Source organism: Rhinopithecus roxellana, chromosome 10 (genome assembly GCF_007565055.1).
Source record: "Rhinopithecus roxellana isolate Shanxi Qingling chromosome 10, ASM756505v1, whole genome shotgun sequence".
In the NCBI taxonomy this organism is placed as follows: domain Eukaryota; kingdom Metazoa; phylum Chordata; class Mammalia; order Primates; family Cercopithecidae; genus Rhinopithecus; species Rhinopithecus roxellana.
In genome coordinates, this window is record NC_044558.1 from 14,844,159 (window position 1) to 14,871,964 (window position 27,806).

At 40.4% G+C, this 27,806-nt stretch overlaps 1 protein-coding gene across 1 annotated transcript in view; it reads right to left on the reverse strand.

Annotated features, from left to right (window-relative positions):
* GRIN2B (glutamate ionotropic receptor NMDA type subunit 2B) overlaps positions 1-27,806 on the reverse strand; it is a 435,571-nt gene that overhangs the window by 300,629 nt on the left and 107,136 nt on the right. Inside the window, exon 2 of the mRNA XM_010385603.2 lies at positions 16,002-16,430. Within this exon, the coding sequence (XP_010383905.2) occupies positions 16,002-16,412 (411 nt within the window). The 5' untranslated portion in view covers positions 16,413-16,430. The remainder of the gene's footprint in view (positions 1-16,001; positions 16,431-27,806) is intronic.

Genomic DNA, 27,806 nt, shown 5'->3' on the forward strand with positions numbered 1-27,806 from the left:
AATACATACTGAGTGCAACTCATGTGCTCTGTGTTGTCCCGATCATGAGGGATGGAAACCAAGGGGCTCTCTTCCTCTAGAAAGGGCTCGCACACTGTGTGATAAATTTACTTCTCTCATGCATTGCCTGAGCCCACCTAGATATCTGTCCCATCATGCTCACACAGATATCTTCCAAACACCTGAATACCCCCCTTGCAGATAAGCAAGCCTCTGATTATCCTGGGAAAATAATAGGGACAGTAGATGCTGAAGGCCCAGAAATGGGAGGCACTGTAGGAGGGTGCTGAGGGAGACAATGGAAGCAGCCTTTGAGCACCACCCCCACTGACTGGTAAGGATTTTGGTCTGAAGTAACAGCAAATACAGCTGATTCTCTAAGACTATTCAAGAAGTAAGAAGGAAAAGATTGCTCCAAGACCTGTCGCCATCCAGGATAGTGAGGCAAGGACACTCTCTTCCTTGTCAACTTCTCATCTACTGAGATGGAATCCTAGACCTTAGACTGATGTACATTCGATTTTATTTTCTCCTCACACACATCACGATACAGAAACAAATTTCCCCAATCCCAGGGTTATTGAAGAGTTTCAGCTGATCCAGGATCAAATCCTGGGGCATCCAGTTGAAAGTGTTCTGGGCTTGAAGGTCTCAGGTTCACTCTTGACCAGAGTCTAGAGTTTGGAGAGAATTGGAGTTCCCATGCAGCTGCAGCTCCCAGGTCCCATCAGACTGGGGGTGGACCTGACAGTTTTGCCCACCCCTACACCCCTTCTTCTCTAATTCTCTTTCCCTTTCTGCTTCTTATCTTTCATCCCACTCTTGTCTCTCCCTTGGCTATTCCCTTATTCTGAATGTTTAGGTCTTAATCAAGGTCAACTAGGAAAGGGAGGAAATCAACTTTGCCAGGCTCCGGTTAGCCCCTGTTGCAATAGCTGGGATAGCCTATTACTCCAAGGCTAAATGCTTGATATTCCAGGAGGGCTGAATAAATAAAAGTGTTCAAAATAAAGTGAAGCATACTAGTGAAATCCATGGGCTTCACTGTCATTTAGATAAGTGTTCTAGTTTGCACACTGTCATTAATAGTGTAGGCCAGTTGCTTTCCTTTCTGATTCTCTTTCTTCATCTGTAAAAGAAGGACAATAATACTACTGCCTAAATCCTAGGTCCCCTTTGAAGGTTAAATTGGCTCAGTGCAGGCAAAGCACCATTTCATATAAAGAGTGGCACCAGAAATGCAGTAGGCATTTGAAAAGGCAGAATAAAATGAAGCTGACCTCTTTTGCAACTCCAAATTTGGCCCACCCCACTCTCCTCCCAACCAGGGCAAATCCAGGATTCAAAACATACCCAAAAGAGAATGTTAATCAATTCTAGGTTAAGACCCTTAACAGCCTGCACTCCAACTGAATATCAGAGACGAGTGAGTTGTTGAACTGACATCTGATGGTGGATTTCATCGTCTCTAATTCCACTGACTTTGTCATTTTCATGGTGTTTCCTCCCTTCTGTTTTCCTTTCCCTTCCTCATCTCCTTTAGCTTCTTTTCATTTTTCTCCAACTCTTCTTTCTCTTTCTTAATCTTTATTAAGCATTCACTCAATGACACTGCACTGGAAATCATGATGAGAAAGCTCAACAAATAGAGCCTGACCTGTCACAGACTTTATAACCTAAACAACATGACATGTTCTACTCACCAGTGGTTCTCAAACTGGGAAGTTCATAAAAACAGTAATTAGTAGGGCTCTGCTCCAAACCTATTAAATCAGAGTCCTTGAGTATGAGGCCAGAGAATCTATATTAAAATAACAATAATAAAATAAAATCTCCCCTGTTGCTTTCAAAGTCAACCACTACCATACACTAAAATAAACTATAAATTCTACCAAGCTCCTTTCTCTCTTTCTTGCTATTTTTTAACTCCTTCATTCTCATAATCCTCTCAGCTGATTATGTCAAACTGTTTTATTTTGAGAATTTACAATATTTGCTTTGATATAAGCAATGAGAACACAGGAATGGTAAGAATAAAAGGCAGAGAGGTTGGAAGGAGGTGGAAGGAGTATGCAGACAGTAGATCTATGAAGGCAAAAGAAGTGGAGCGATGCAGATGGAAGACAGCAAAAATAAGAGTAGGCAGAGGAGGAGGAGGGTGGTGTGGTGGGCGGAAGCAGCATGCAGAAACCACAGTGCAGCCTGGCTTCCTGGGAAGCCTGTTGCCCTAGCAACGTGACGCTGAAAGGTTAAAGGCTGCTGCTCCCTACTACTCTGGATTACATGTTGTCAAGGCAACAGAAGGCATCCAAGACACGTGGTGGCAGGCCATGAGGACTTCAGGGCATGCCAGGAATCCTCAGTTCAAGACAGGCTATCCTGGCTGGCTGCACCATTGTGCTACCTTCCACTCTCAACCCATACCTCAAAAGCTCACCCTGGACACGGCATTCCCTGTGATACTCTTCTCAGTGCCATCACCTCACTTTGGGAAGAGAGGAAATGATATTCAGCTGCAGCTAGGTAGACAAATCCAGGAGTAGGCAAGGGATACTAGTGCATGGAAATTCTAAGAACTCAAAAGGAGAAGCAGCCATTTAGTTAGAGGAAAGCCAATTATAATGTATCTAATTTCCTCCATTGCTTTGCTCATCTGTTTGCAAGACTGTAAACAAATTTTGTGAAAATAACAAAACAAAACAAAACCTGCATAATGCATCTATCAAAGGAAAAGGATGTCTTGTCTTTTAAGAGGAATTTGTCTTTCAATACTAGTAGATAACAGAAGCCATTTATTCAAAATCAGGTGTGTACTTGGCAGAGTAATGAGTAGCTTAAAAGGTTATTTCATTTAATCTTCATAATAGTTCTTTGAGGTGGAAGAGTATCAACCACATCAGAGAGATGAGAAAAACAAAAACAGATCACAGAAATCACACATGGCAAGAGGTCACCGGGCTCTGAAAGGTGGAACCAGAACTCAAAATGGCTCCATGGCATATGCTCCATCCATGACACTATACTGCCGCCATCTGAAAAGACACTCTATCAGGTAACATGGCCCCATTCTCACACCCAGAATGAATAAAATAACTCCCTGCCAAGACCTCAGGCCCTGTATCAGCCAACTCCAGAGCACCTCCTCAGACTCAGCTATACTGACCCTCCTATTACTCATCAAAAAACAGCAACAAAAACACTTTCCCACTTGAAGGCTTTCACACCTGCTGTTCTCTCTGCCAAAATGCTGCCCCTCAGATCTTCACGCGTCTTGATCCTTCTCATCATGCAAATCTCAAGGGCTACCTCCTCTGCAGCCTTCCCTGACAACCCTAACTAAAATAGCTCACAATACCTCTTTCTGCTATTTTCATTAAAGCATTCACCACTATCCAAAATAATATTGTTTAATTGATGTGTCTGTTTACTGTCAGTCAATGCTCCGTGAGGACATGTCTCTCTTATTGATCACATCTCTGGGACCTCAAATAGTTCCTAATACCCAGTAGATAAAAGATATTTTGTGAATAAATACCTGAGAAGGTATGTTGTTTGGAGAGGAAGTTACTACCTTTGGAAAGTTAATTGCATTGATTAAATATAGTTGGGTGATACCTTGACAATTAGCATATAATATGAATTGCATATGTTTATTTTCCAAAACTTTTAAAACTGTTTATTTCTTTCTGCTCCCTCTTTTGAAAGAGCGCGAATAAAGTCAGGACTATCACTGGCACTTAAATATTTTGCATGATAAAAATCTTGCTCTGCTACCTCAGATGGCACCCCTAACCAGAAGCAGGCCTTTTGCCATGTCTGTCTGCTAAAAATAAAGTGGACACGAACGTGATAACTCCAGCTGGAAGTGCCAGGTTGCTGATTGCTGGTATCTGGCCCTCATGTCTGTGAGGAAGGAAAAGGTGATGGAGCTAGCAGCCCAGAGAGACGTAGGAATGTATCTGCCAGTAACCACAGAGATTAACCTATCAGCCATTTTCATTTGGGTTTAAAATACTTTTCTCTTAATTGCAACTGACATTTGCGGCCCCGAAATAATTAATTCATCCATACATTTAATAAATATGTATTAAGGGCTTACTCTGTGCCAAGCTATATGTTAGGTTCTGGTGATACAAAACTGATAAAGACCTAGTCCTTGCCCTTGCAAAGTCTGTAGTCTAGCAGGATAGAGAACTAAAAAAACTACTACCATTACTTACAGGTGTGATATGGACTATAAAATGTATGAAATTAAAAGAAATAAAGGGAAAAGAAACAGGAGTTTTGAACTGATAGTAGAGAAGAAAAAGTATCTGAGGGCATGAGGAGCTTGGGTGAGGAGTACAGACCTAGATGAGACGTACCACTTGGGCCCTGGAAAGTAGAAAGTAGAAAAATATCAGTACCACACTTAAACACACACATGCACACACATGCACATGAAACAAGAAGCAGGCTGGAAGCGGTGGCTCACACCTGTAATCCCAGCACTTTGGGAGGCCAAGGCGGGCAGATCACGAGGTCAGGAATTCAAGACCAGCCTGGCCAACATGGTGAAACCCCGTCTCTACTAAAAATACAAAAAAGTAGCTTGGTGTGGTGGCAGGCATCTGTAATCCCAGCTACGCGGGAGGCTGAGGCAGGAGAATCGTTTAAACCCAGGAGGCAGTGGTTGCAGTGAGCCAAGATCGCTCCATTGCACTCTAGCCTGGGTGACAGGATGAGACTCTGTCTCAAAAGAGAACAAAACAAGAAGCAAAAAGCAAAAACAAAACAAGGAGAGAGGCGTGGAGAAAGGGAAATACTAGTGCTAAAAGACAAACTTCACCTTGCCAGTCCCACTAAGGGCCTCAGTAGTGGAACAGCTAAAGGGAGCACTGACACTTCACCCTTTCAGCATTGTCCCAGGCCTGGAGTGACCCAGAAAGAGCGTCACCTTTGGAGAACACCCAAACTGCATGTCCAATGACCGCAGAGCTAGGTGAGTTCAAGATCATACTGTTGATGGTTTGTGTTTCTGCTTCTTTCATTCCTTTATTCAATGGAGACTTGCCAAATAACTCTCATAGACCCATACTTGCTGATTCCCACCACTTTCAAGGCCTTTTCTAGGTACTTTGAACAACCTTACTTAATAACCTTAAGAAATAGGGTCTAGGCCAGGCACAGTGGCTCACACCTATAATCCCAGCACTTTGGAAGGCCAAGGTGGGTGGAGCACTTGAGGTCAAGAGTTTGAGGCCTCCCTGGCCAACATGGTGAAACCCCGTCTCTACTTAAAAAAAAAAAAAAAAAGCCTGCCGTGGTGGTGCACGCCGGTAATCCCAGCTACTCAGGAGGCTGAGGCAGGAGAATCACTTGAACCTAAGAGGCAAAGGCTTCAGTGAGCCAAGATCATACCACTGCACTCCAGGCTGGGTGACAGAATGAGACCCTGTTGAAAGAAAGGAAAGAGACAAGAGAGAGAAAACAGAGAGAGCGAGAGAGCGAAAGTTCTATTTGTATCACTATTTCATAGATGAGGAAACTAAGGCTCAGAGAAGTTAAGGAATTTTCCAAAGGTCACAGAGCAAGTGGTGATAGAACCAGGAAACAGCCGACGTAGTGAGATTCCAGAACTCCCTCACTGAACTGCGGTGTGTGTATTCACTTCCTAAGGCTGCGGAAGACTCGGGGGCTTAAAACAACAGAAATGTATTCTCTCATGGTTCTGAAGGCCAGAAACCTAAAAATCAAGGTGTCAGGAGTCTCACACTCTAAGGCTCTAGGGGAGATTCCTTCCTTGTCTGTTCCAGCTTCTGGTGGCTTTCCTAGCTTGTAGCTCAACAACTACCACCTCTGTCTCTCTTCATATGGGCTTCTCCTCTGTGTCATCTCCTCTTCCGTCTCTTATAAAGACATTCGTCATTGAATTTAGGGCCCACCCAAATAATTCAACATGATCTCATCATGACATTCTTAAGTTAATTACATCTGCAAAGAGCCTTTATCCAAATAAGGTCACATTTATGGTTCCAGGGGTTAAGACATGGACCTATCTTTTGGAGGGTCACCATGCTACCCAATGCAGTGTGTATACAGTGCACAGTTTAAAGAGTGTTAATTGTTTAATAAAAGGTAGCTGTTACTATGCACCTGATACTATGTGCTGGGAAGACAAAATTAGTAAAGCATAGCCCTGGCCCACAATGAGCCCACTCTACAGTAAGAAAGACAGATGTGTTAACAAGACAGGTTATAGTAAAAGCATGAAGAGGGCACAGATGAAGCGTAATAAAAAGAAATGGCAAATTATGTGAAGGTGGGAGTTAGGAAAGGGTGCACAGAAGAAATGCCATGAATTCTCCTGTAAAGTGAATAGGTGTTTTGGGGTGGGCAAGGAAGAGGAGAGTGGCAAAGACAAAAGCACAGAGATGTAAAACAGTCAGAACCATTCGGGGAGCTGTAAATAATTTAGTGTGGCTTGACACTGCTGCTCAAGGGCAGGGAGGTTAAGAGAAATCCTGGAGAGGTGGCCTGGGACCAGATTAAAGAATATGCTTCATTCTAAGCTGAAGGAAGCCAGGGCGGTTTTAAGCAAAAAAGTAATAGTCAGATCTGAGTTTCTAAAGAATCACAGGTAAGCTTCCATGTGGCAGCACAGACAAGAGAGAATGAGTGCCAGTTCTTGGGTCACTGCAGCGTGTATGGAGTTAAGGGGACAAATTGAAGCTACCTAAGAAGGTGGAACTATCAAGGTTCCGTTACTGTCAGAGGGGATGGGAGGGCTGTAAGTTGATTTCCAGACTGAGAAATAAATCCCTTTTTAGAACTCCTGGTTTCTACAATGCTTCTCCTTCTTTGCTCTTCTTGTTCTCTTCTTATCTCTCTGATAATTTTGTCTTAGATCCTTTATCATCTGTACCTTGCACCTCCCCTGGCCATCCCTCAAATGGTGGTGCACCCAGGGTTCTGCCCTTGACCCACTTCTCTCCTCATTCCACTGTTCACTCTGAGCCATTTCATCCATTCTCATGGTTTCAGCTATCCTGTCCCTACAAATGAGGCTCTTAGCTGCACATCCAGCCTAAATCACTCTCTCTACATCCAGGCCCAAATCCAAGTGCTTACTAGACATTTCCACCTATATGACCCACCCATGTTCTAAATTCTATGCATTCTCATTGCTGTTGTCACCAAATCTGTGACAAATCTAATTACTCTTGTCATTGTAATTTTTGTGACTAGCACTAAAAGGGTCAACAGTGTTCAGTGCTGCAGAAGGTCAAGAACAACTTGAAAAGTCCATTGAAGTTGGTACTTTGGAGAAGTGAGAGATGAGGAAGTACAAAAGGCAGTTTCAGACTCTACCCTTTAAGGAGCTGAACTGTGAAAAGAAGGAGACAGGGAGGGAGAATGAGCATCAAGGAAAGCTTTCATGTTTGTTTAATAAGATGAGAGTGATTTGAGCACATTTATGGGCCACAGTGATAACTGATATTTTGGTTGCACAATTGATATTTTGGGTAAGACTATTCTTGACGGTGGGACACTAACACATATATTACAGGCCACTTAACATGCCGGTTCTCTAAGTTCTTAGTGCCTGTGGCGCATGCACACATACACACACACACACACCAGTTACTATGACATCTAAAAATCACCCCCATACATTTCCAAACATCTTCTAAGAATTCCTAAAAGGGAAGATACCAGTAGAGAGGAATAAGTCGACAGTTAAGAAAAAATGAAAATGATAGATGAACAAAGAGCCTAGTTCTGGAGGACTCGTTGAGAAGACTAGACTAAGGACACAAAAGAGGGTTTGGCATGAGACAAGGGAAATGCACGATGTTTGGGCTTTCATTCATACAGGCATTGGTTGAATTCCCAGGATGTCACTTCCTTTGAGACACATTGTCTGTTGACTACACTGTCTGTTGACTGGCCCCAAAGCCATTCCCACTTCTTCCCTCCTTGTCACCTCCACCAGAGAGACTTGCAACATCCACAGGGTTGCCCATGTGACATTGTTTGGGCTCATGAAATCAAGGATGTGGGGAAGACTTTTTCTAATCCAATATCAACCCATTTCTTTTTCCTTCATTAAGTATGAGCATGATGGATGACTAATGCTGGGGCAGCCACCTTCCAACCATGACAAAATGCCAGGTGAACCCCAGATGTCAGCACTGACATCACTGAGCCACTGAACCACCCCCAGCAGCCTCTGCTCTAGACTCTTTGTTCTGAGACACCCACAGACTCATTTGTTTAAGCTACAGTGAGCAAATCACTATCTAAAGGTATTGGGCAACATAGTTAACCTCTCTGATCTATAGTTTCCTTGTCTCTGAAAGATAAAATACGTGCTTCCTAAATTCAATGAAAACATTAAATGAGATAAAATATATAAGATGACTAGCTCATATAAGGTGACTAGTTCGGAGTTTGACAAAAATAAGTGATCATTCAGTGTCAGTCTTTCTCATCATAACCTCAAAATAACTTACAATAATTAGATCTTCTTTGTCCGTGTAAAATAGAATTATAGCAATAAATCTTTATTGTACTCAGAAAGGTAGAATAAAAATAACCACCTTTAATGTTACTCTCCTGCATACAAGACCTTTAAACTACAGAATCAAGATAGAATTTTGAATAAAATGTAGATCTAACAATAAGACAAAAAGAATCACAGAAGTCTCAGAAAGGGGAATAAAAATATACTCTTGGTATAGAAATCATAACTCAGGGAGTTTTTTCAGCAGTATCAATGTGATGTAAAAATTGGCTGGCAACATTTAGTAAATTTCTGTTTTCTTGTATCTATAACATTTTACTTCTTACCTAGTATCATTAATATTTCCTTCATGTAATAAGTCACTTTTTTTTAACATATCAACACTTCCAAATCTGTGAGTGACTCTGATTCAAACACTATTTTACTCTACTATGCTTTTAGAAAATGATCTTGACTGGTCTTTAATGCTTATATCCTATGTGTATCAGTTTGTTGAAATCACTTTATGTCTCTCCTTTGAAAATCCTGATAAGTTCTGATCAAATCAATATCAGTAATTGCATCACCAAAGAGGTGGAACCTACTGAGTTGTTGTTTATCCACCATGTCTAAATGGAAGCAGGTTAACATCCCAAAATCTTCTATTTCTGTTAATAGGAAAAATTAGAATCCATTCTCCTCGAATGATTTAGGACAAGTCTGGTTTTTGAAAATGCAAGATGGCATATACTGAGTGCCAACTGTCTACCATACACTATGTACATGGCGTCATAAGGCTTGGTACCCTCTATGAGCTGGGTGCTATTTTTGTTTCCACTTTACAGAAGGAGATTTTGAGGCTGAGAGACTCTGAAGAGTCCAACTAAGGTCACATGGGTGAGAATGAGTAGAGCTCAAGCCCATGGTCCCCAAAGTCTACATTCTCTCCTTGTGCTGCTACCTTCTTTTAGACACCATCATGTCCCTGAAAAACTGTTTGACTAGTGATGGCTGGTGTGTTACTTTCCAGCACCAAGTGCCTGTATTTCTATGAATGTCAAAGCAATTTCTGGGCTTCAACTGTTACAAGCATTAACACTGCATCTAAAGAAAATCCTAGCTCCAATTTTTAAAGACAGGATGTGCTGGCCAAAAAGAAACACATTTCACAGAAGCAGGTGGAAAGAGCCAGACAGACAGAGCTACATCACTGCAAAGTTTCCAGTGACTTAGAGAGTACTGCCTACCCATCTTTCCCCAAAGTCTAGTTCAAGTAGGGAAAATTGGAGAGAAGAAACTGAACTCCAGGTAATTTTATCCTGGCTTTTTTTTTTTTCTTACTCCCTCATTGTGTACACTGGGAAAAAGTCTTAAAGTCAAGCACGTCTGAATTCAGATTTTAGTCCCACTATTGTTCTAGATGTGTGACTTTGACCAACATACATAAACGCTCTCTGATTTAGTTTCCCCATCAAGAAAGAAGAAATACTACTACTTCCCTCATGGGATTGCATAAGAATTAAAATGCTCATTAACATCATGCCTGGTTCAAAGTTGACATAATATGTTAGTTTTTTCCCTCTCACTTTTCCTGCCTCTATGTCTTAATACCCTTTATCCAAGAAATGCCATAACACTACAGTTTGCTCCCAAAGTATTCTGTTCCAAGGAATGTCATGTCACAGACAACTAAAAGCAAGGTAACAATCTAACAGAAACCAGAAATTCATGAAGAAGTATAGGGTAAGGCATGAGTAACATGTAGCCATCTTGGTTTCAAGATTATGTTGGATATGCAAATCCATATAAGCCAAAGGAAGGCAATAGTTTGTTTCCAGTGTCACACACCACTGCCAGCCCATCTACTCTCTCCAAACCCACTGCCATTAAGCAAGTGGGGGTAGAGGATAGGGGAAGAGGGGGAGAGGATGAAGCCAAAGAAGAGTAGGGCCATCTTACTGTCCCCAATTAGATTCTAAAATGTGGCTCTCAGTACAGAAAATGAAAAATGCTATTGAAAGCATCCATTCCCAAAGAAGTAATTTATTGCTTATTATATTGTATTGTATTTTATTTTGTTTCTGAGACAGAGTCTCACTCTGTCACTCAGGCTGGAGTGCAGTGGCGCAATCTCAGCTCACTGCAACCTCCATCTCCTGGGTTCAAGCAATTCTCCTACGTCAACCTCCCAAGTAGCTGTGATTACAAGTGTGTGCCACCATGCCCAATTTTTGTATTTTTAGTAGACACAGGGTTTCACCACATTGGCCAGGTTGGTCTCGAACTCCTCAGGGTGATCTGCCTGCCTCAGCCTCCAACGTGCTGGGATTACGGGTGTGAGTCACCGTGCCCGGCCCCCAAAGAAGCAATTTAGAAAGGAAAGAATCATAGCAATAGACTCCACAGTAAGAATGTATTTTGCGTGTCCTCTAAGGAGGAATAAGATCCAGAATGTGATGTACGTTTTAGCTACCATGCTACACCCTGATCAACCCATTTATTTCCAGACCGTGACCCTTTACTCAGCATACCCTTTTCTTCCCCATTCTTGGAGAGTTAGAAGTTGGATCTTGCATCCTTTTGCCTGCTCCTACTGTAACTTCTACTTTCTATTTTTCTTCCTACCTTCTGCCCAAGCCATTTTCATTACTCCTAATGCCAAGGACAAAACAGTTGTCATTGACTCTGTCATTCCCTATCCCTAACAGATAGGGAATGTTTGCCACAGTACTGCTCTAAAATCTTCCACATATTTTGTTTCATTTTATCTTCAAAATGTAAGGTGTGTAGGGCAGAACACAAAATTTATATCTCATAAACTATAAACTGAGTATCATGTAGTATAAGTAATGTGTTTGCCCACATTTTCAAAGCTCATCAGAATGGAGACTAAAACTCAGGGATGTATAATTCTTAGTTCAGTGTTTTATGCTGCAGAATTGTACAACAGAAAGCATAGGTTTCAAAATAGGTATTCCTGAGATTTGAATTCTAGTCCCATTGCTCATAGTGTGCTGTGATATCCTGGATTAGTTACTTAACCTTTCTAAGCTAAAATCTGAAAACCCAGGGAAAATTTCAGACAATCAGTACAAAAACCTCCTAGAAATAAATGGAAATGCATCTAGCTTCAGTTCATTATTTGGATTCAGATGGGCATCTTAAATCCAGGATCTCAGGGAGAATAAAAGCAATTATAACAAGGCAAAATAAAATAGGCTCTTTATACTCAGGTGGGGAACTGCCAAAAAGCACCTCATACATTTTTAAACATTCTCCATCACTATTCTAAACAGTCTTCTGTTACAAGCACCTAGCAGTTCTTTCCAGGTTAGAGATTTTCTTTAAGGGATCATGCCCTGTGTGGCTACAGCAGGCTTCCATACTACTTGTGAGCCTCAGCTTCCCTGGTGGGGTGAGACCAAGACTCCCACCTCACACATCAGAGTCTTTCCCCAGATTTTCACCTTTCAACCATATGCCCTTTTTGGGTGGTCTCCAATTTAGAGTTTTTTTCTACAGTTGTCCATGCTGCTTTTTGATTCCCATTCTTTTCCTGCATCATGATACACTCTCACTCTCTTCAAACTGTTCCACATAGCCTTCAGCTTCACCTGCTGAATGTGAGGCTGGACACTTTAGTGAAGTACTTGCCAAGTATCACCTCATTTAATCCTCAACAACCCTGTAATCAACCCTGTGATCAACAATAATCAACTAACAATATAATTATTAGTCCCATTATACAGGCAAGGAAACCAACATTGAGAGTCAGAGATTGGTGACTTATCCTGATTCCCACATTTAGAAAGCGATGCCTGAATCCAGCTTGGACTCTAAATTCTGATTTTTTAATAGTCCTACTCAGCTAGCCCCCATGCTTCTTTCCACCATAGTATAAAGCTCATTTCCTCTTTGGGAAAGTAGAGTGCTAATTAATGTTCTTACTGATTAATTAGCATATGCAAAAAAGTGATCCCATGCTATTTTGACCAGGTGCTGAACTGCTGAACTGTGTCTGTGCTGTTGTCAAAAGTATTCAGAACAATGCTGTCCTTCCAGCATCGAAAACTTCTTGAATACAAACTTTATTCCTGTAATGCAGTCTTCCACATGAGCACTTACTAAGTGGGTTTTATTGGAAACAAACTAACAACAAAAACTTAAGTTAAAACAGACTGACAATTACCTGTCTCCGAGAAGGGGAGACAAAAATAGAAGGCTTGTTGATCATCCTTCAGACGATTACTATGAGCCTTCAATGTGGTCAAGCTACATGGTCTTTGATTTTCTGCATCAGTTCCACTTTCAAATGTTTTGTCCTATTCCCCTGTTGTTGATTAATAGTTGTCCAACTGTGTGTCCCCATTCTATGTTTGTAAAATATGGTCATGGTACTTAAAAATAAATTATTTAAAACAAACAAACAAACAAAAAAAAAAAACACCTGGCCTTAGTTTTGAGGTGTTTTATTTTTGAAACTTGTCCCAAAGGCTTTTTTCTCTGAGATATGAGGACTCTTTTTATTTGCCTTTATTCCAATCCGTTAAGCCCCCAAACATTCCTCTGCATGGCTGCTGGAAGTTTGCTGCTGACACTCTCTCTCCAGGTAGCTCCTGCCACCACCCATTCAGCATCCAACCCCTGGGGCTGAGCCTCCAGCTTTCCGGGATTTCCATTATTGGATCTTTTTCTTTCTTCTTTTCCCTCTTGCTGCTTACCTTTTAGAAACCATTCTTTTCAGGTCAAAAGTCAGATATTTACGCTATTTTAGAAAATCATCTAAAAGTCATTGCCCGCCTTCTTATTTGGTGGAGAGAAAGACATGATGGAATATTCGGGTGTGGTAGCAATGAAGGCAGGAGCAAGGGGCAAGTGACCAGAGGAGGTCTCATTACAGTGACCTAGAAGAATTCACTTCACTGGCATCAGTTCTCCTATTTACTCCTAGAAGGCAGTAGGCAGTGGGTCCTCTATGGAATTGTGCTACACTTAAGCGCTCCACCATTTCATACCCTTGTTATGCTCTCTTGCAGTTAGATTCCAGTATTTCCTGATTATGAATCATGTAATAGATCACTTTCAGTCAGATGACAGCCCCCACAATGCCATCTAACAAGGGAGAAAGTGAAGGGTAGTAAGATATATGAGACCTTAACCAGCCATTTTCTTGAGAGGCAAGCGAGTACATAGCCTTTGAAGCCAGCAACCAATGTTAAAATCCTGGCTTCCACTTAAGAGCTATAGCATTTTGGATATGTTATTTAACCTCTCTGAGCCTCAGTTCCCCAACTGTAAGATAAAGATTAAATACCACCACTTAGGTCGCTAAGTAGTTAAGAGTATTAAATAAGATAGTGCATACAAAGCACTAAGCGCCTAGCATATGGGAAACACTCGTAAAGCCCCTAAGATACATCAGTGAACAAAAAGAGTTCAGTCTCTCTACATGCTCTGTATCTTACCTCATATTTGTATAATGATGTTGTGGATTTTTAAAAGGTACCAGAGAGAAGCAATCAGCTAGTTTAGGCATAACGTTTTCTACCAGGGAGAAATAATATAGGTTGCACAATAGCCCACATGAGAAAAAAAAAAAAATCATTTTTACCTGTTGTGCTCTCAAAGTAAGTATGCACTTATTCATGGTAATTTTAAAATTCGCTCTTAACCATCTCAGAGTTCTTTCAATGCAAAATTGTGCCCTCAAATTACCACTGCTAAAATAAAATGTAATTTGCTAAGGACAATCATGTTTGAAAAAAAAAAAAAAATCTACCTGAAGCACAACTCAATGGGTTCTGCCACAGTCAGTCAACATTTTCCATTTTGCTTATTTTTCCCACTTCCCTTAGCATGGGTTATTTGTGTTAGTGCCTGTTTTCTAACATCTGTACCTGCACCCACGTAAATAGAAGCATATATTTCTCATATGATAATGGAAAGTCTTCACTTAACACTTTCAACTTGACCTTTCCTAGACTGAAGGGAAGCTCTGAAGCGGAAGCTAGTCATCTCTGCCTGCTGCCGACAGGTGGCGGTAGCAGTCATGCAAGGTTCTTTCAGTCTCGGCTCAGCAGCTTCACTGCGGTGATTCTCAACTAGCCAGGCAGCATCCTTGTGGTGTCTGTGCTAGGTTTTAAGATGTGTACAAACATTAACCCGAAAGCCTGTCGTTTAAGTACAAAACTAAAGGCAGGTTTGAATGTGGTGATAAAAAGTATAAGATGACAATGACAATAGTAGAAACCGAAAAATGATAAACATAGCACTTGTGGTGGAACAAACTATTCTAAGACCTGAATGGCTGGCTGCAAAGGACAGTGCATATGTACTAAGTGCTGTATCTAAGCAGTGAACAATAGTAAGGCAAGGAAAATAACCGAATAACTGATAGTATGTAGAAACAAAACAACCCAAAGCAAAATAAAACGCTTTTTTCTGCCATTAGGGAATAAGCCCCAGTGTCAAGTGGCAACTAGTCATATGACAATTAACTTAACATTAATGGAGGTGTGGCTAGGATTTAAAGCAGTGGTTGTCAATCTTAACTGCACACTAGAATCACCTGAAAGCTTTTAAGAATCCCGAAGCCCAGGCCAATAATCAGAATCCCGAGCGGTGGGACTCAGGCATCAGCAGTGTTGAAAGCTCTTCAGGTGATTTTAATGTGCACCCAAGGTTAAGAACCATTGCCTTCAAATCTAAGTATGGGGAAAATGGGTTGCTACAGGTTCCATGGATTAAAATATATTTGGATGTACAGATCGATGTGTGTGATGAGTGTTAATACTTTGGCAATAATTATTTCCCTATGACATTTGTATCTGCAAGGAGAGAAATCACCTGCCTTGAGGGATTTTTCTTTTTATAGTCTTGAAAACAGTATGGGTGAGAACATGTATTGCCAAGGAATAACAAGAGTATGCCTTTCATATACCTATTTGAAGAAAACGTATCCCAGAGCTACAAGCGTCAACATCCCTTAGTCATTTCAGTGAGTCCATTTATAAAAAAGTGGACACAAAAACCTTTTCAAAACTATAGGAGTTTCTAGATACCAGCACCTTTCCCTCACTTTCATCTTTAAAAGATTGCTGGGCACAGTGGCTCACGCCTGCAATCCCAGCGCTTTGGGAGGCTGAGGCAGGTGGATCACACGCTGAAACCCCGTCTCTACTAAAAATACAAAAATTAGTTGGGCATGGTGGCAGGTGCCTGTAATCCCAGCTACTAGGGAGGCTGAGGCAGGAGAATCACTTGAACCTGGGAGGCGGAGGTTGCAGTGAGCCAAGATCGCATCATTGCACTCCAGCCTGGGTGACAAGAGCAAAACTTTGTCTCAAAAAAAAAAAAAAAAAAAAAAAAAAAAAAGGATTAATTGCTGGCCTACCCACACTCTCAATGCAATCTGGTTACCTTCCATCATTAACAACCAAGTTTTACAGGAAAACAAATGCATGGTGTAGTCCTCAGTACAAACCCCTAGGCCCTTCTTGCTGCAGCCCCTTTTTACCTTATCTGCCATTATCATAGAGGAGCCCCCGTGGATGCCCAGGATAGGGGTGAGAGTCTGTGCAGAAATGAAATCGAGGATCTGGGCGATGGCTTCCTGGTCTGTGTCATCAGCAAACACCACCCCCTGGATCTTCCGGTCAGACATGAGATCACAGATGCGGGTGATGATGCTCTTTGGGTCGGTCTCATTCATGGCTACCAGTTCCACCCGAGGCACCACAGAGAGATGGTGGAAATCATCTTTCTCGTGGGCATCCTTGATGGCCACCTCGTCGGAAGTGCCCACGAGGATGACAGCAATGCCAATGCTGGGGGGGCTCTTCTGAGAGCGAGCTCTGCTGCCTGACACGGCCAGGACAGCCAACACCAACCAGAACTTGGGAGAACAGCACTCCGCTCTGGGCTTCATCTTCAACTCGTCGACTCCCTGCAAACACAAAGAGAGAGGGAGTTAAAATAGGACCCACACCACGTAACCTGTCTTAGAAGAGGTTAGCTACTGCAATTCAAGGACCTTATCTCCTTTCAGTGAGCACCAAACCCAACTCCATCTACCAGCCTACTCTCTTATCTCTGGTATTTCCTCTGCAGAATGAGAGAAAATGAAACTTTCAAAAACCTCAGAAATCCTTGAGCAAGGCAATAAAAGGTGCTATTGCTATAGTCATTGGCAGCTACAGACAGAGACAAAAGAGGAAAAGAGGTTGTGAGTGGTCCAGGTAGCCATGCGAGTATGCATACACGAGTCTCCTGGCCCTCCTGTTACAGCCCACCCTAGTACTGTTCTTGGGCTGAGGGACAGCAAGGCCAGGCAAAGTGAGCAAAAAAACGTACTCAGCAGAGGTGAACAACAGAACATGGGCTGGATAAACTGGATGTGGGGGGGATATAGGTACACAAGCCCTGCATTCTTGCTGCCTTCACCTTATGTTTGCCCCAATGAGGACGACAGCCAGAAAATTCTTTAGTAACCTTGTTAGTATCTGGCTCTTAATATTAAATTACAAAAACAACTGATACATGACTAGTATTTTTAAAACATTGCCTCAATTGATCCTTACAATGACCCAGTAGGGAATAAAATAAGAAAAACTTTATCATCCCCATTTTATAAATGTTGATGCCAAGGCTCAAAGAAGATAAGTGTTCTAAGACCGTGTACCAACCAATTAAGTGAAACAAACCTGAACCCACATCTTCTGACTTTTGTATTCCAATATGTGTTCCATTACACTACATGGAACTGCCTCTCATGCAACCAATTATTATAAGGAACACATATTACTCCGATTTATGCACCAAAATACAGAAACTTAAATACCATTAGCAGCCACATTTGAAAAATGTTCCTTTTTTTTCTGATGCCATCCTATAGCCATGACTTCTCTAAAATGACTGATGCCACATTTTCATATAATTCATATAATTTCATATAATTTGCCACCTTTTACCTACAAAGAACTCCTTCTTTTTTACTTCCACAAATGACCCTAAATCTTACTCTGTGCAGCAGACTAAGGACATAACGCTCTATAGAATATAAGCCTTGGCCATCTCTCTCTAAGCTTCTCATCATTCTCCAAGAGCTCCTCTTAATATAACTAGTTCTGCTTATGTTGCTTTATTTTAAATAATCAATGTTCACTATTCAGGTGACAGCTACACTAAAAAGCCCAGATTTCACCACTATACAATATATCCATATAACAAAAGCACACATGTACTGCCCGAATCCATAAAAAAATAAAAATTTTTAAAAATCATTTATTGTACATCTTTTTATGCTGCACACTGTATTAGGCATTTTGTCACATATAATCTCTCTGATCTTCATGGACGCGCTATAAATTAGACATTTTATTCCCATTTATCAAGTAGAAAAACAGAAGCTCAACACAGTTATGTAATTATCCAAGGTCAACGGCATTATAACACCAGCATGCCAATACATAAACATAGCATTTTAATACTCCAAGGCAATATTCTACAAACTGCACCCAGAACCAAAACCAGATTCTCATTCTTCTACAAAGAGAGAGACAGCATGCAATCAAGGATAAAAATGCTGCTTCAGATCTCTTGTTTGTTTCAAAAAAAATGGTAAGAGATTAAAAATCTAAAAATGTTGAGAGATTAGCTAATTTTAAAAATCATGACGGTATTGAGTAAAGAAAGATAAGGAAGTGTTCGGGATGAGCAGTCAGTCTTGACTGCAAAGGGCGTTAATGATTCGGGAGCAAGATGCTGGGGACATTTTGTGGCTGAAGAAGCACAAAACCCAATCCAGTTCTTGGCAGAAAACATTTTGGAACTTTTACTGGTGTAGTCATCCTTCAGCACTGCCAAGAAGGAGGCCTGTATTGATTGCCTTGTCTTTCTCTCGCAAATAAGATGAGTAGCTCAGTGGTTCATGCCTAAGCAAAGTTTACTCCTGAAAGTTTTCTGATCTCAGTGTCTCTGTGAAAACAGAGAATGACTCCACAAGCCCTGGAAACCTTTGCTGATGGACTGTATCCAATTTAGCAGGAGAACCAGGGCCTGAATTTCTCCTCCCAGAACTTAAAGGAAAGCAACACTAGATAGACAATTGAGTAGGACTGATATTCAGAGGAAGACAGAAGGGGTTTAGCACCACAAAGAGCTGTGCATAAACTACACACATACACACACACACACACACACACACACACAGTTCAATTCCAATGACTGGTTCTCAAGGAAAGCCAAAAGATTTACCATTTGGCAAAACTATAGGCTAACTTCATTCCAATGGTATTCTAATTCTACAGTTACAAGTCACTAAATTAGTTTCCTTCACATTTAAAAGTGGCCCACTCTGCCATGACAGTTTATTAACTTTAATGCACTCCACTCTTCCGCTTTGATGTTTTATTTGCTCTCTCTAAAATATCTCTTGTGTTCTTCTATTTTGTCTCACACAATATATTATATTTGGCTATGCAATGGCTAGTTGTGACACCTAAAGAATAGCGTCTGGTTTTACAGAGCATCTCATTTATACTCAGGATACAGCGAAGCACTTTACAAAGCAATACATTATGGGAGATAACAGTAACAGAGGGGCTGCGAGACAAACAAAGAGGCTACTTTGAATACAAACTCAATTTCAAACATTAAAAGGGGATTCGTTGAGAGAAAGCGTGTAGTTCAAGATAAGCAGAACAGCTTTGCTCCCTTCCTCACAGAGACCATGACAAGTCTTGACGCACCAGCTCTAGGAAGTCTTGCTCCCCCTGTAGAATTGAGCATTGCTTCCTTTGGGCTCTCACCATAGCCTGCACGTATTTATCTAAATATGCATAAACTTTTATTATCAATATATGATGATGTGTCCACCTACTTTAACTAGTTGATAACCTTCTTGTGAGCAGGGACTTTTTCAGCTTAGTAAGCATTTATTGAGCACTTATAACCTAGTGAACATTTTTTTCTTTTTTTCTTTTTTTTTTAGTGGTGAGGATGCAACAGATACAGATTCTATCCTTCAGGACCATGGTCTAGCACAAGACACAGACATAAACCCATAACGAAAATGTTGCCTTACTTTACTCATATTCTTGAACTCTAACAGTGCCTATATGCAATAAGGAAGGACTCAATAAATGGTGGCCAATATTGAGTTTCTACCATTAGGTGGAACCATATAAAATTGTTAATGTTTGACCATTTTTGACCTATAATAGTTCAACCTGCTGTGTGCCAGATATTACTATTGCCAGGTAATTTTCATGCATTATTAGATACTCACACAAACATTGGAAGTCATACTTTTCCTTTATCACAAATGAGAAAACTGAGGGTTAAGTACATGACCAAGATTACACAGCTAATAAGGGATAGCATCAATTTTCAAACCCAAGTTTGTCTGGATCCAAAGCCCTTCCTCTTTCCTTCCAGGGCCTCTCGGTATAATATGAGTGTTGAGTGAGTGAATGAATGAATGAATGAATGAATGAATGAATGAAATCACCAACCAAAACCAACTGGTGTTTTAATACCAGTTCTGCATTAACACAGTGCCTGAGGATAGGCGAGTCACCTAATTACCATCTCTATGCTATCATCGGTGAAACCAGGATAATATACCTAACCTACATACCTGAAAGATTTTTGTGAAGATCAAATGAAAATATGTATATGGAAGTGCTTTGAAGAATCTAAAATACTCTACAGATGCAAAGGATATTACGTTTAAGCTTCTATAGAAGCTGTTCAAGGAGCCTAGCTATTTATGATAGCACAAAGTGAGCGTGTGGGAGGTGAGGGTGAAAGAATGGCAGACAGAGGCTGAAAGGAATGTTAAGAGGAAACTCACATGGGGCAAAAGATATTAGTTCCCTGAGCGATATAACTCCCTGAAGAAGATGTCACATAATGGCTTCGGGGTAGCCGCGACCTCCACTGACAGCTTACTAGTCATGTAGATTAATTCAAGAGTCACTCAGGCCAGGGCCAGTATTGGGAATCAGTGGAGCTCAGTATATCCAAATCATGCCATGAATTCAGAAACCAGGGTGCACCAGCAGGACTAGCAACAAAGCAGCAGGATTAGAGAGTTGACTGTTCACTCATTTGGCTCTTTGCATCCTTGAAGCTTAGGCTAAGTGATCCTGAGATCCACAGTAAACAAAAGGCCACAGGAGCTTATCTTCATGCCAGTAACTGGTACAGGGTAACTATAGCAGGAAACAGTCTACACTTTGCTCAGAGCAGGCTCTAAGGGAAGACACATCTGGGTGGGAAGCAAGGCCAACCCTGTCCTTAGAAAACTGAGTCCTGTGGCAATCCCAACTGGAAGGATATAAAATGTGACTTAATCAATAATTAAGTCAAAAATATTCCAAGCATCATCCTTTAATGCAGTCAGGACATTATTTAGAGTGATTCAATTAAGGAGATTATGACTGGAATATGACAGGCAGTGAGTGAAGTTAATATTAAAATGCCAGAACTATGTATCAGGTCCAGTTTCCCAAGCTACCAATAAAGACAGAAAGTTAGGAGACATAGGCTTAAAATGTGTCACATTAGAGAGTGGGGAAACAAGAATCCTCATACAATGGAACAGAAGCATAAATGAGTATAACTTTTTTGGAGGTCAAAGTGGTAGTATCTATCGAAATTTTAATATCAAGACAAAATAAAATTCACAGGCAAAAACATCAAAAGGGACATTAAGTGATATCACATATAGGTACCAGGAAAATGCAATCATTATGTATAAGGCAACAACTAAAATTTACATGGGGAGAAACAGACAAATCCAACTGACAAAAGATCTTATTAACTAAGACATAAAAGATGGATGAGTTATAAGTTTGAACTAGTTCAGACACCTAGAAATGCATATAGAACAGAGAATAGATGTTCTTTTTAAGTACATACATGAAAAATATTAAATCTACAAAAATACATCAATAGATTTTAAAAAATCAATATGAAAGAAATCAATTGTCATTTTCCCCATAATGTGTTTACATTAAAAGTACTTTTCTTTTTTTTTGAGTCAGAGTCTCACTCTGTCACCCAGGCTGGAGCACAGTGGCGCTATCTCGGCTCACTGCAAGCTCCGCCTCCCAGGTTCACGCCATTCTCCTGCCTCAGCCTCCCGAGTGCTGGGATTACAGGCGTGAGCCACTGTGCCCAGCCTAAAAGCACGTTTTCAAAGGCACTAAAAATACTACATATCCAAAATCTTAAAAAAAAACTTGTGATTAAAAAACTATAAGGTGAAATAGGAAATTGTAAGGGAAACTAAAATTCCTTTGAACAGAATAACAATGAAAATACTAAATGTCAGAATTTCTAGAGGATAATTAAAGCAGTTTAGAGAGAAAAGTACACCTTTAAATACATTTATAAGAAACCAAGAAAATAAAATATGATTAATTATAATTAAGTTTTCACTTATTGCATTAAAACTTAACAGTCAACCCTAGTAAACAAGAAAACAACAAATGAATGAAACACAAGACAAAGAAAAGCAAAAAAAAAAAAAACTGATCTTTTAAAAGACATAAAGTCCTGACAAAATGAATCAAGAAAAAAGTAGAGAAAATGCAAATGAAAGAGAAAATAACATATATAATAGAAATTTTGAAATAATGAATATTATGAAAACTAGTTACTTTTCCATTTAATGTGTAATATGTAATAAAAATGGCAAATAGGGAAAAGGGCTTAAAAGAATGTAGAACATTTGAAAAGTTTTGTAGAACATTTGAAAAGTTTTTGGAATTTTAAAAATTGTTATTAAAGCCCACACCCCTAATTCACCAAAACTACTCCCTACCCTAGTTCTCCACTCCTCACCCAATCATCCCATCATCCCACCCCACCTCTGCCAAAATAAAAAGAAACAAAAGTGGTACAGACGGTTTTATAGATTAAGTATATCAAACTTTTAAGGAAGAAACGAGCCTTTCTCATAAAAGTGGAACGAAAAGAAAAAGAAAGCAAGCTTGATTCTAGATTCAGATAATTACAAGATTATTGTAAATCCCTTCCACTTATGGACATAAAGGGGGGGGGAAACAAACCTTAAAAAGTCGTGGTCAGGCGCGGTGCCTCACGCCTGTAATCCCAGCACTTTGGGAGGCCGAAGTGGGCAGATCACTGAAAACACTAAAAATACAAAAAATTAGCTGGGCGTGGTGGCGCGTGCCTCTAATCCCAGCTACTCAGGAGGCAGAGGCAGGAGAATCCCTTGAACAACAGAGTTGGAGCTTGCAGTTAGCCGAGATCACGCCACTGCACTCCAGCCTGGCAACAGAGCAAGGCTCCGACTGAAGAGGGGAAAAATTAAAAAAAGCTAACTAAAACACAGTATATTTTTAAAATAGTGATAATCTTCACCATGATCAATTGTGGTTTATACCTAAAATGCAAGAATGACTTAACTTCAGAATATATATCAAAATAATTCACATTAGAGAACTAAATGAGATATTTACATGAATATCTCAAAAAAATGCAGATAACATACTTGACTAAGGAAAACACTTATATATGATAGAAATGTTAAATTGTGTTTAAACAAACAAATAAAAAATAACTCTTTGATAATAGGAAATCAAGAGATCATCAGCCTTTACCTGGTGGGTACATCCAAAAACTGCAATCTATTTAGGAATTAGCAAAAGTCTTAACAAGATCTCTACAGCAAAAATTTGAAAACTTTATTAAAAGATTTGAAAGAAGATCCAAACCACGTAACCATATACCACATTCATGAATGTGATATCATAGTATTTTAAGTTCTATTTTCTACAATTTCAAGCCAATTCTTATCAAAATAATAGTAAGATTTTAAAAGAAATGTTATAAATTTATTCTAAAATATATAAGAAAGGATAAAGGTACACAAAGAACTATTGAACAGGGTGTCCTTATCTGAACCTATAATGAAAGTGTGCTATGAACTGAGAAGTAGGGTTGACTCAATTCTGCAGAACAGATCCAAAATAATATTTAATTAATATATTTTTAAGAATTGTAAGTTCCAAGTCAATTAAAGTTTTCAGTTACACCTTCTAAATTTAAATCTAGAGAAGCAGGGCAAATGTTGAACCAAAGAAGTGATCTTGAGTCAGAATGCTTAGCTTAGGCAATACATGCATTCATCAACCATCTGAGGTAGGAAATGTGAGTATCACAGATGACAAACATCCACTTTTCAATATCACTAATAAGTACAAGACCAATATCTATTTTTGTCAAATGGCATCTATATATTCAGGGCATTTGAAAATCCAGTTTCAATCCTCTGAATGCACTTAGTGTCTGCTAAACTACTAAATATCATCCAACTCTGTAGAAATAACACATAAAAGGCACCAATCTTTGCTTTCAATTGACTTGGAACCTACACTTCTGTGTTCTGTTATTTTCCTCCCTCTCACACTCTTCCCATCATCTATTATTCTTTTCAAGGTTTTGAGCTCCCTTGCCCTGTTCTTTCTTCAGAAAGGAGCAAGGTAAGAAATCCTGAGTCTGGGGCATGGAGGCAAGGGGCTGAGACTGTGCCCCTATGGAACCAGTGGAGAAAGAAATATCTCCCTGGACATGCTAGATACATGTCCAATTCATTTGTCACTGAGTGACCCACATGACAATAAACAGGCCTCCTTGGTCCTGGAGTTGCGGTATTTACTCACCAAAATATAGTCCTCCGGGGAATTAACCCCAAATCAATTTCAACATATCACAGCCACAGAAATAATGGAAACAGAAAATCAAAGCCTTCATTAAAGCTGTTTCTGGGAAAATATTTGATCAGAGAAGAGCAGGACAGATGGGAGAGGGGGAAAAGGTATAGGCTCTGATTATCCAAATCTTTGAGCCAGCAGATGAAACTTCAAGTCCTCTTACATAATGCATGTAAGGATGCCCGTCCTAAGACCCTCAGTTCCTGTAGACCCCTAGGAGAAGATGGCCCCAACACTGCCAAAAGCAAAGGTGATACTGGATCTCATGGCAGCAGTATTTCTGCCAAATCTTTCCTAGAACCTCTCCTGAATAAGAGCCTTCCCATTCTTAGTTCAACCAGACCCGTCGCCTGGACTTTCTTGTCCTTACAACACTTCCAGTGGCTCAAGCCAGGTTTTTCTATCTGAGCTGTTCTTTCCGGCTATAGGCACAAAGCAGAAGTATCACATCTACTGTCACCCAGATTCTTGATACAAGGTTTGTACAGATAACTAATAAAGGATTATAAATCACTTTACATGTGTGCATTTTAATAGAAATTTGTAATACAAACATAGATGATTATCAGTACTCTCACCAGCAGCAAACACTCACGGGTTTTTCTTTTTTCCTTAATATTCTGCAAGAGCAGACATCAAAATTGCTCAAAGTTCCTCTCCTAATATCTGCACACAGTTCTTAATTATAATTAATTTATAGGCCTCCAAGGACAGTGTGGGCAGCCCTGCTGAAATCCAAACCTTTTGAAACCTGATTCCGATTATTACCATTTGGCAGCAGATTAGGGCAATTGTGTGTATTGGTTTAACAGCAAAATAGCATTTTCAAGTGTTAATAAAAATTATTGGCTTGTCACTGTCTATTAAGAGGAGGACGGGCAGTGAAAATAAGCAGATGATAAAAGGAGAAGCACAGGAGCAGGGCGGCAGGAAAATCTCAGCTGGGAAGGAGTCAAAGGAAGATACTGGAAGGGCTACAGAGAGCAGGGAATAGGGGACACACCACCAAACCTATAGGCATCTACCCAGAAAAGAGTGGTGTTCTGAGCTGCAGATAAACAGCCTGCACTAGAGGAGATTTAAAATGTAGGAGTTACATAGGTAAACATCTGCCATAGGGGTTTGCTGCACACATCAACCCATCACCTTGGTATTAAGCCCAGCATCCATTAGCTATTCTTCCTGATGCTCTCCCTCCCCCACCCCCTCCCCACCCACAGGCCCCAGTGTGTATTCCTCCTGCCATGTATCCATGTGTTCTCATCATTCAGCTCCCATTTATAAGTTTACCTATGTAACAAACCTGCACATCCTGCACATATACCCCAGAACTTAAAATAAAAGTTGAATAAAAGAAAATAAAATAAAATGGACGGGCACTGTGGCTCACGGTACTTTAGTAATCCCAGCACTTTGGGAGGCTGAGGTGGGTGGATCGCGAGGTAAAGAGATCGAGACCATCCTGGCCAACATGGTGAAACCCCATCTCTACTAAAAATACAAAAATTAGCTGGGCGCAGTGGTGAGAACCTGTAGTCCCAGCTAGTTGGGAGGCTGAGGCAGGAGAATCACTTGAACCCAGGAGGCGGAGGTTGCAGTGAGCCAAGATAGCACCACTGCACTCCAGTCTGGTGAAAGAGCGAGACTCTCTCTCAAAAAAAAATAAAAATAAAAAGTAAAAAATAAAATAAAATATAGGTGTTGAAGAAGGCTACTTCCAAGCCCCAACCCCCAAAACAATCTGCTCTGTAGCCTAGACATATTCCAAGCCACTGCATCCCTCAACAAAGCCTCTTCTGCAACAATAATCAGGTTGTTTTGTAATGGAGAGAGCAAAGCTTTAGAGTTAATGGACTCACTTTTAACATTTATTCTTAATCTGCTGTGTGATCTTTACCTCTCTAACTCTGTGAAGTGTGAGATAACTACTGCCTTCACAGAATCACTGTGAAGACCGATTCATTTGACAAATGTTTGTTGAACATTTTCCATGTGCCAGGGCACGTGCTAGGAGACAGGATCCAACACAGAATGGGAATGGGATCCTATCTCCAAGCAGCCATTAGGCTAGTGGTCAAGACAAACAGATAAACAGGAAATTACAGTATCATGTGAGAGGGCTGTGACAGAGCATGCCCAGTGCTACCTGAGAGATCAGGAGAGTAACAAGCTAAGGACGAACAGATGAGTAGGAAATAGTAGTGAAAACGGCAGATTGAAGTTACAAAAGTATTAAAATATCATTTAGAAGATCCTTGTGAAGAAAGCAAGGACCTGAAGTCCAAAGAGCTAGAATTGAAACCTGGCTTTGACACTTATCTTGGGGGGAAGGAAGAGAGTAACTTAAATTACCTAGACCTCATTTTCTTCTTTATAAAATAGGAATTATCCTCACCTTACAGAGTTGTTGTGAATCTTAAACAATTTACTTGAAAGCATCTAGCACAATGCAGTTACCTGATATTTATTCATTGAATGTGAATATATTCTGTTCAGAGGCAGAAAAGGAGCTTCTGTTGACTCCAATTACTTAGAAAGGAGTCAAAGAGCTCCTTCTCTTCCACCTCCTTCCCTGGCTTTAGCACAATTTCTACTGACCTTAGAAATAGGTTGTTTTAAAAAGTCTTTAAGCGACAATCTCATGGCTAATGTAAACAATACTTAAATTCTAATCCCAGGGAGAGCCAGCACCTACTTCTTCGTTCCTTCCCTCCTACCAGCCACCAAGTAGTCACCAAATTTTATACCAAGTAATATGACAGCTTCAACTGTCATATTACTGACATCAGAATAATCACACTTCAGATTTGGAATCAATATCTTCAATCACAAAGAGTACTGGAAAGGAGTATGGAAGTACAGGAAAGGCAGAACCCACACTCACTGCTTTTGCTAGTAACAAGGCTTTTCTTGTAAACCCTAATGAAATGAGGCAGGAACTGTGTCTTATTTATCTATCTCCAGCACTTGGCAAAGCATGTGGCATATGGTAGGTGCACAGTGAACATTTGTTAATGACATTAATGAATGAACCAGACCAATAATGAGCTGCAACTCTCCAACTCCACTGATTCTCTAACTCCACTGATCATAAACAAAGGCACTGTTCTAGGTCTTCCATTTCCCAAGGGTTATTATAATAAAAAGGCAAGACAATAAACACCAATACCATTTCCAACTTCTTGATATATAGGGATCATTTCTAGGTCAACATTGTTAGTTGGTAATTGCCTATGTATCTGGATGTATATTTGTATGTGTAAATCAATGTTTATACGAGAGTTGCATGTGTGTGAGCTCAAATTAGCCCTGTTTCCCTTGGTCTCTGAGCTATAGGATGGTTCTGCTGATGGAACATGGCACCCAGGTATGACTCAGACGTCACCTCAGAGCCAAGGTTTAAAACAAGCTTTTGAAACCACACCTCAAAGAGAGCCCTGTAGCTAGGCCAGTGTCAATAGGGAACAAAAGCTGCATTATTTCAGCTGGCTGGTTACCCAGCCAACTATAGGTGCAATCACACATTTCCTAATACAAATTTCCACCATTATTCCCACCAATATACATAGTTGTTA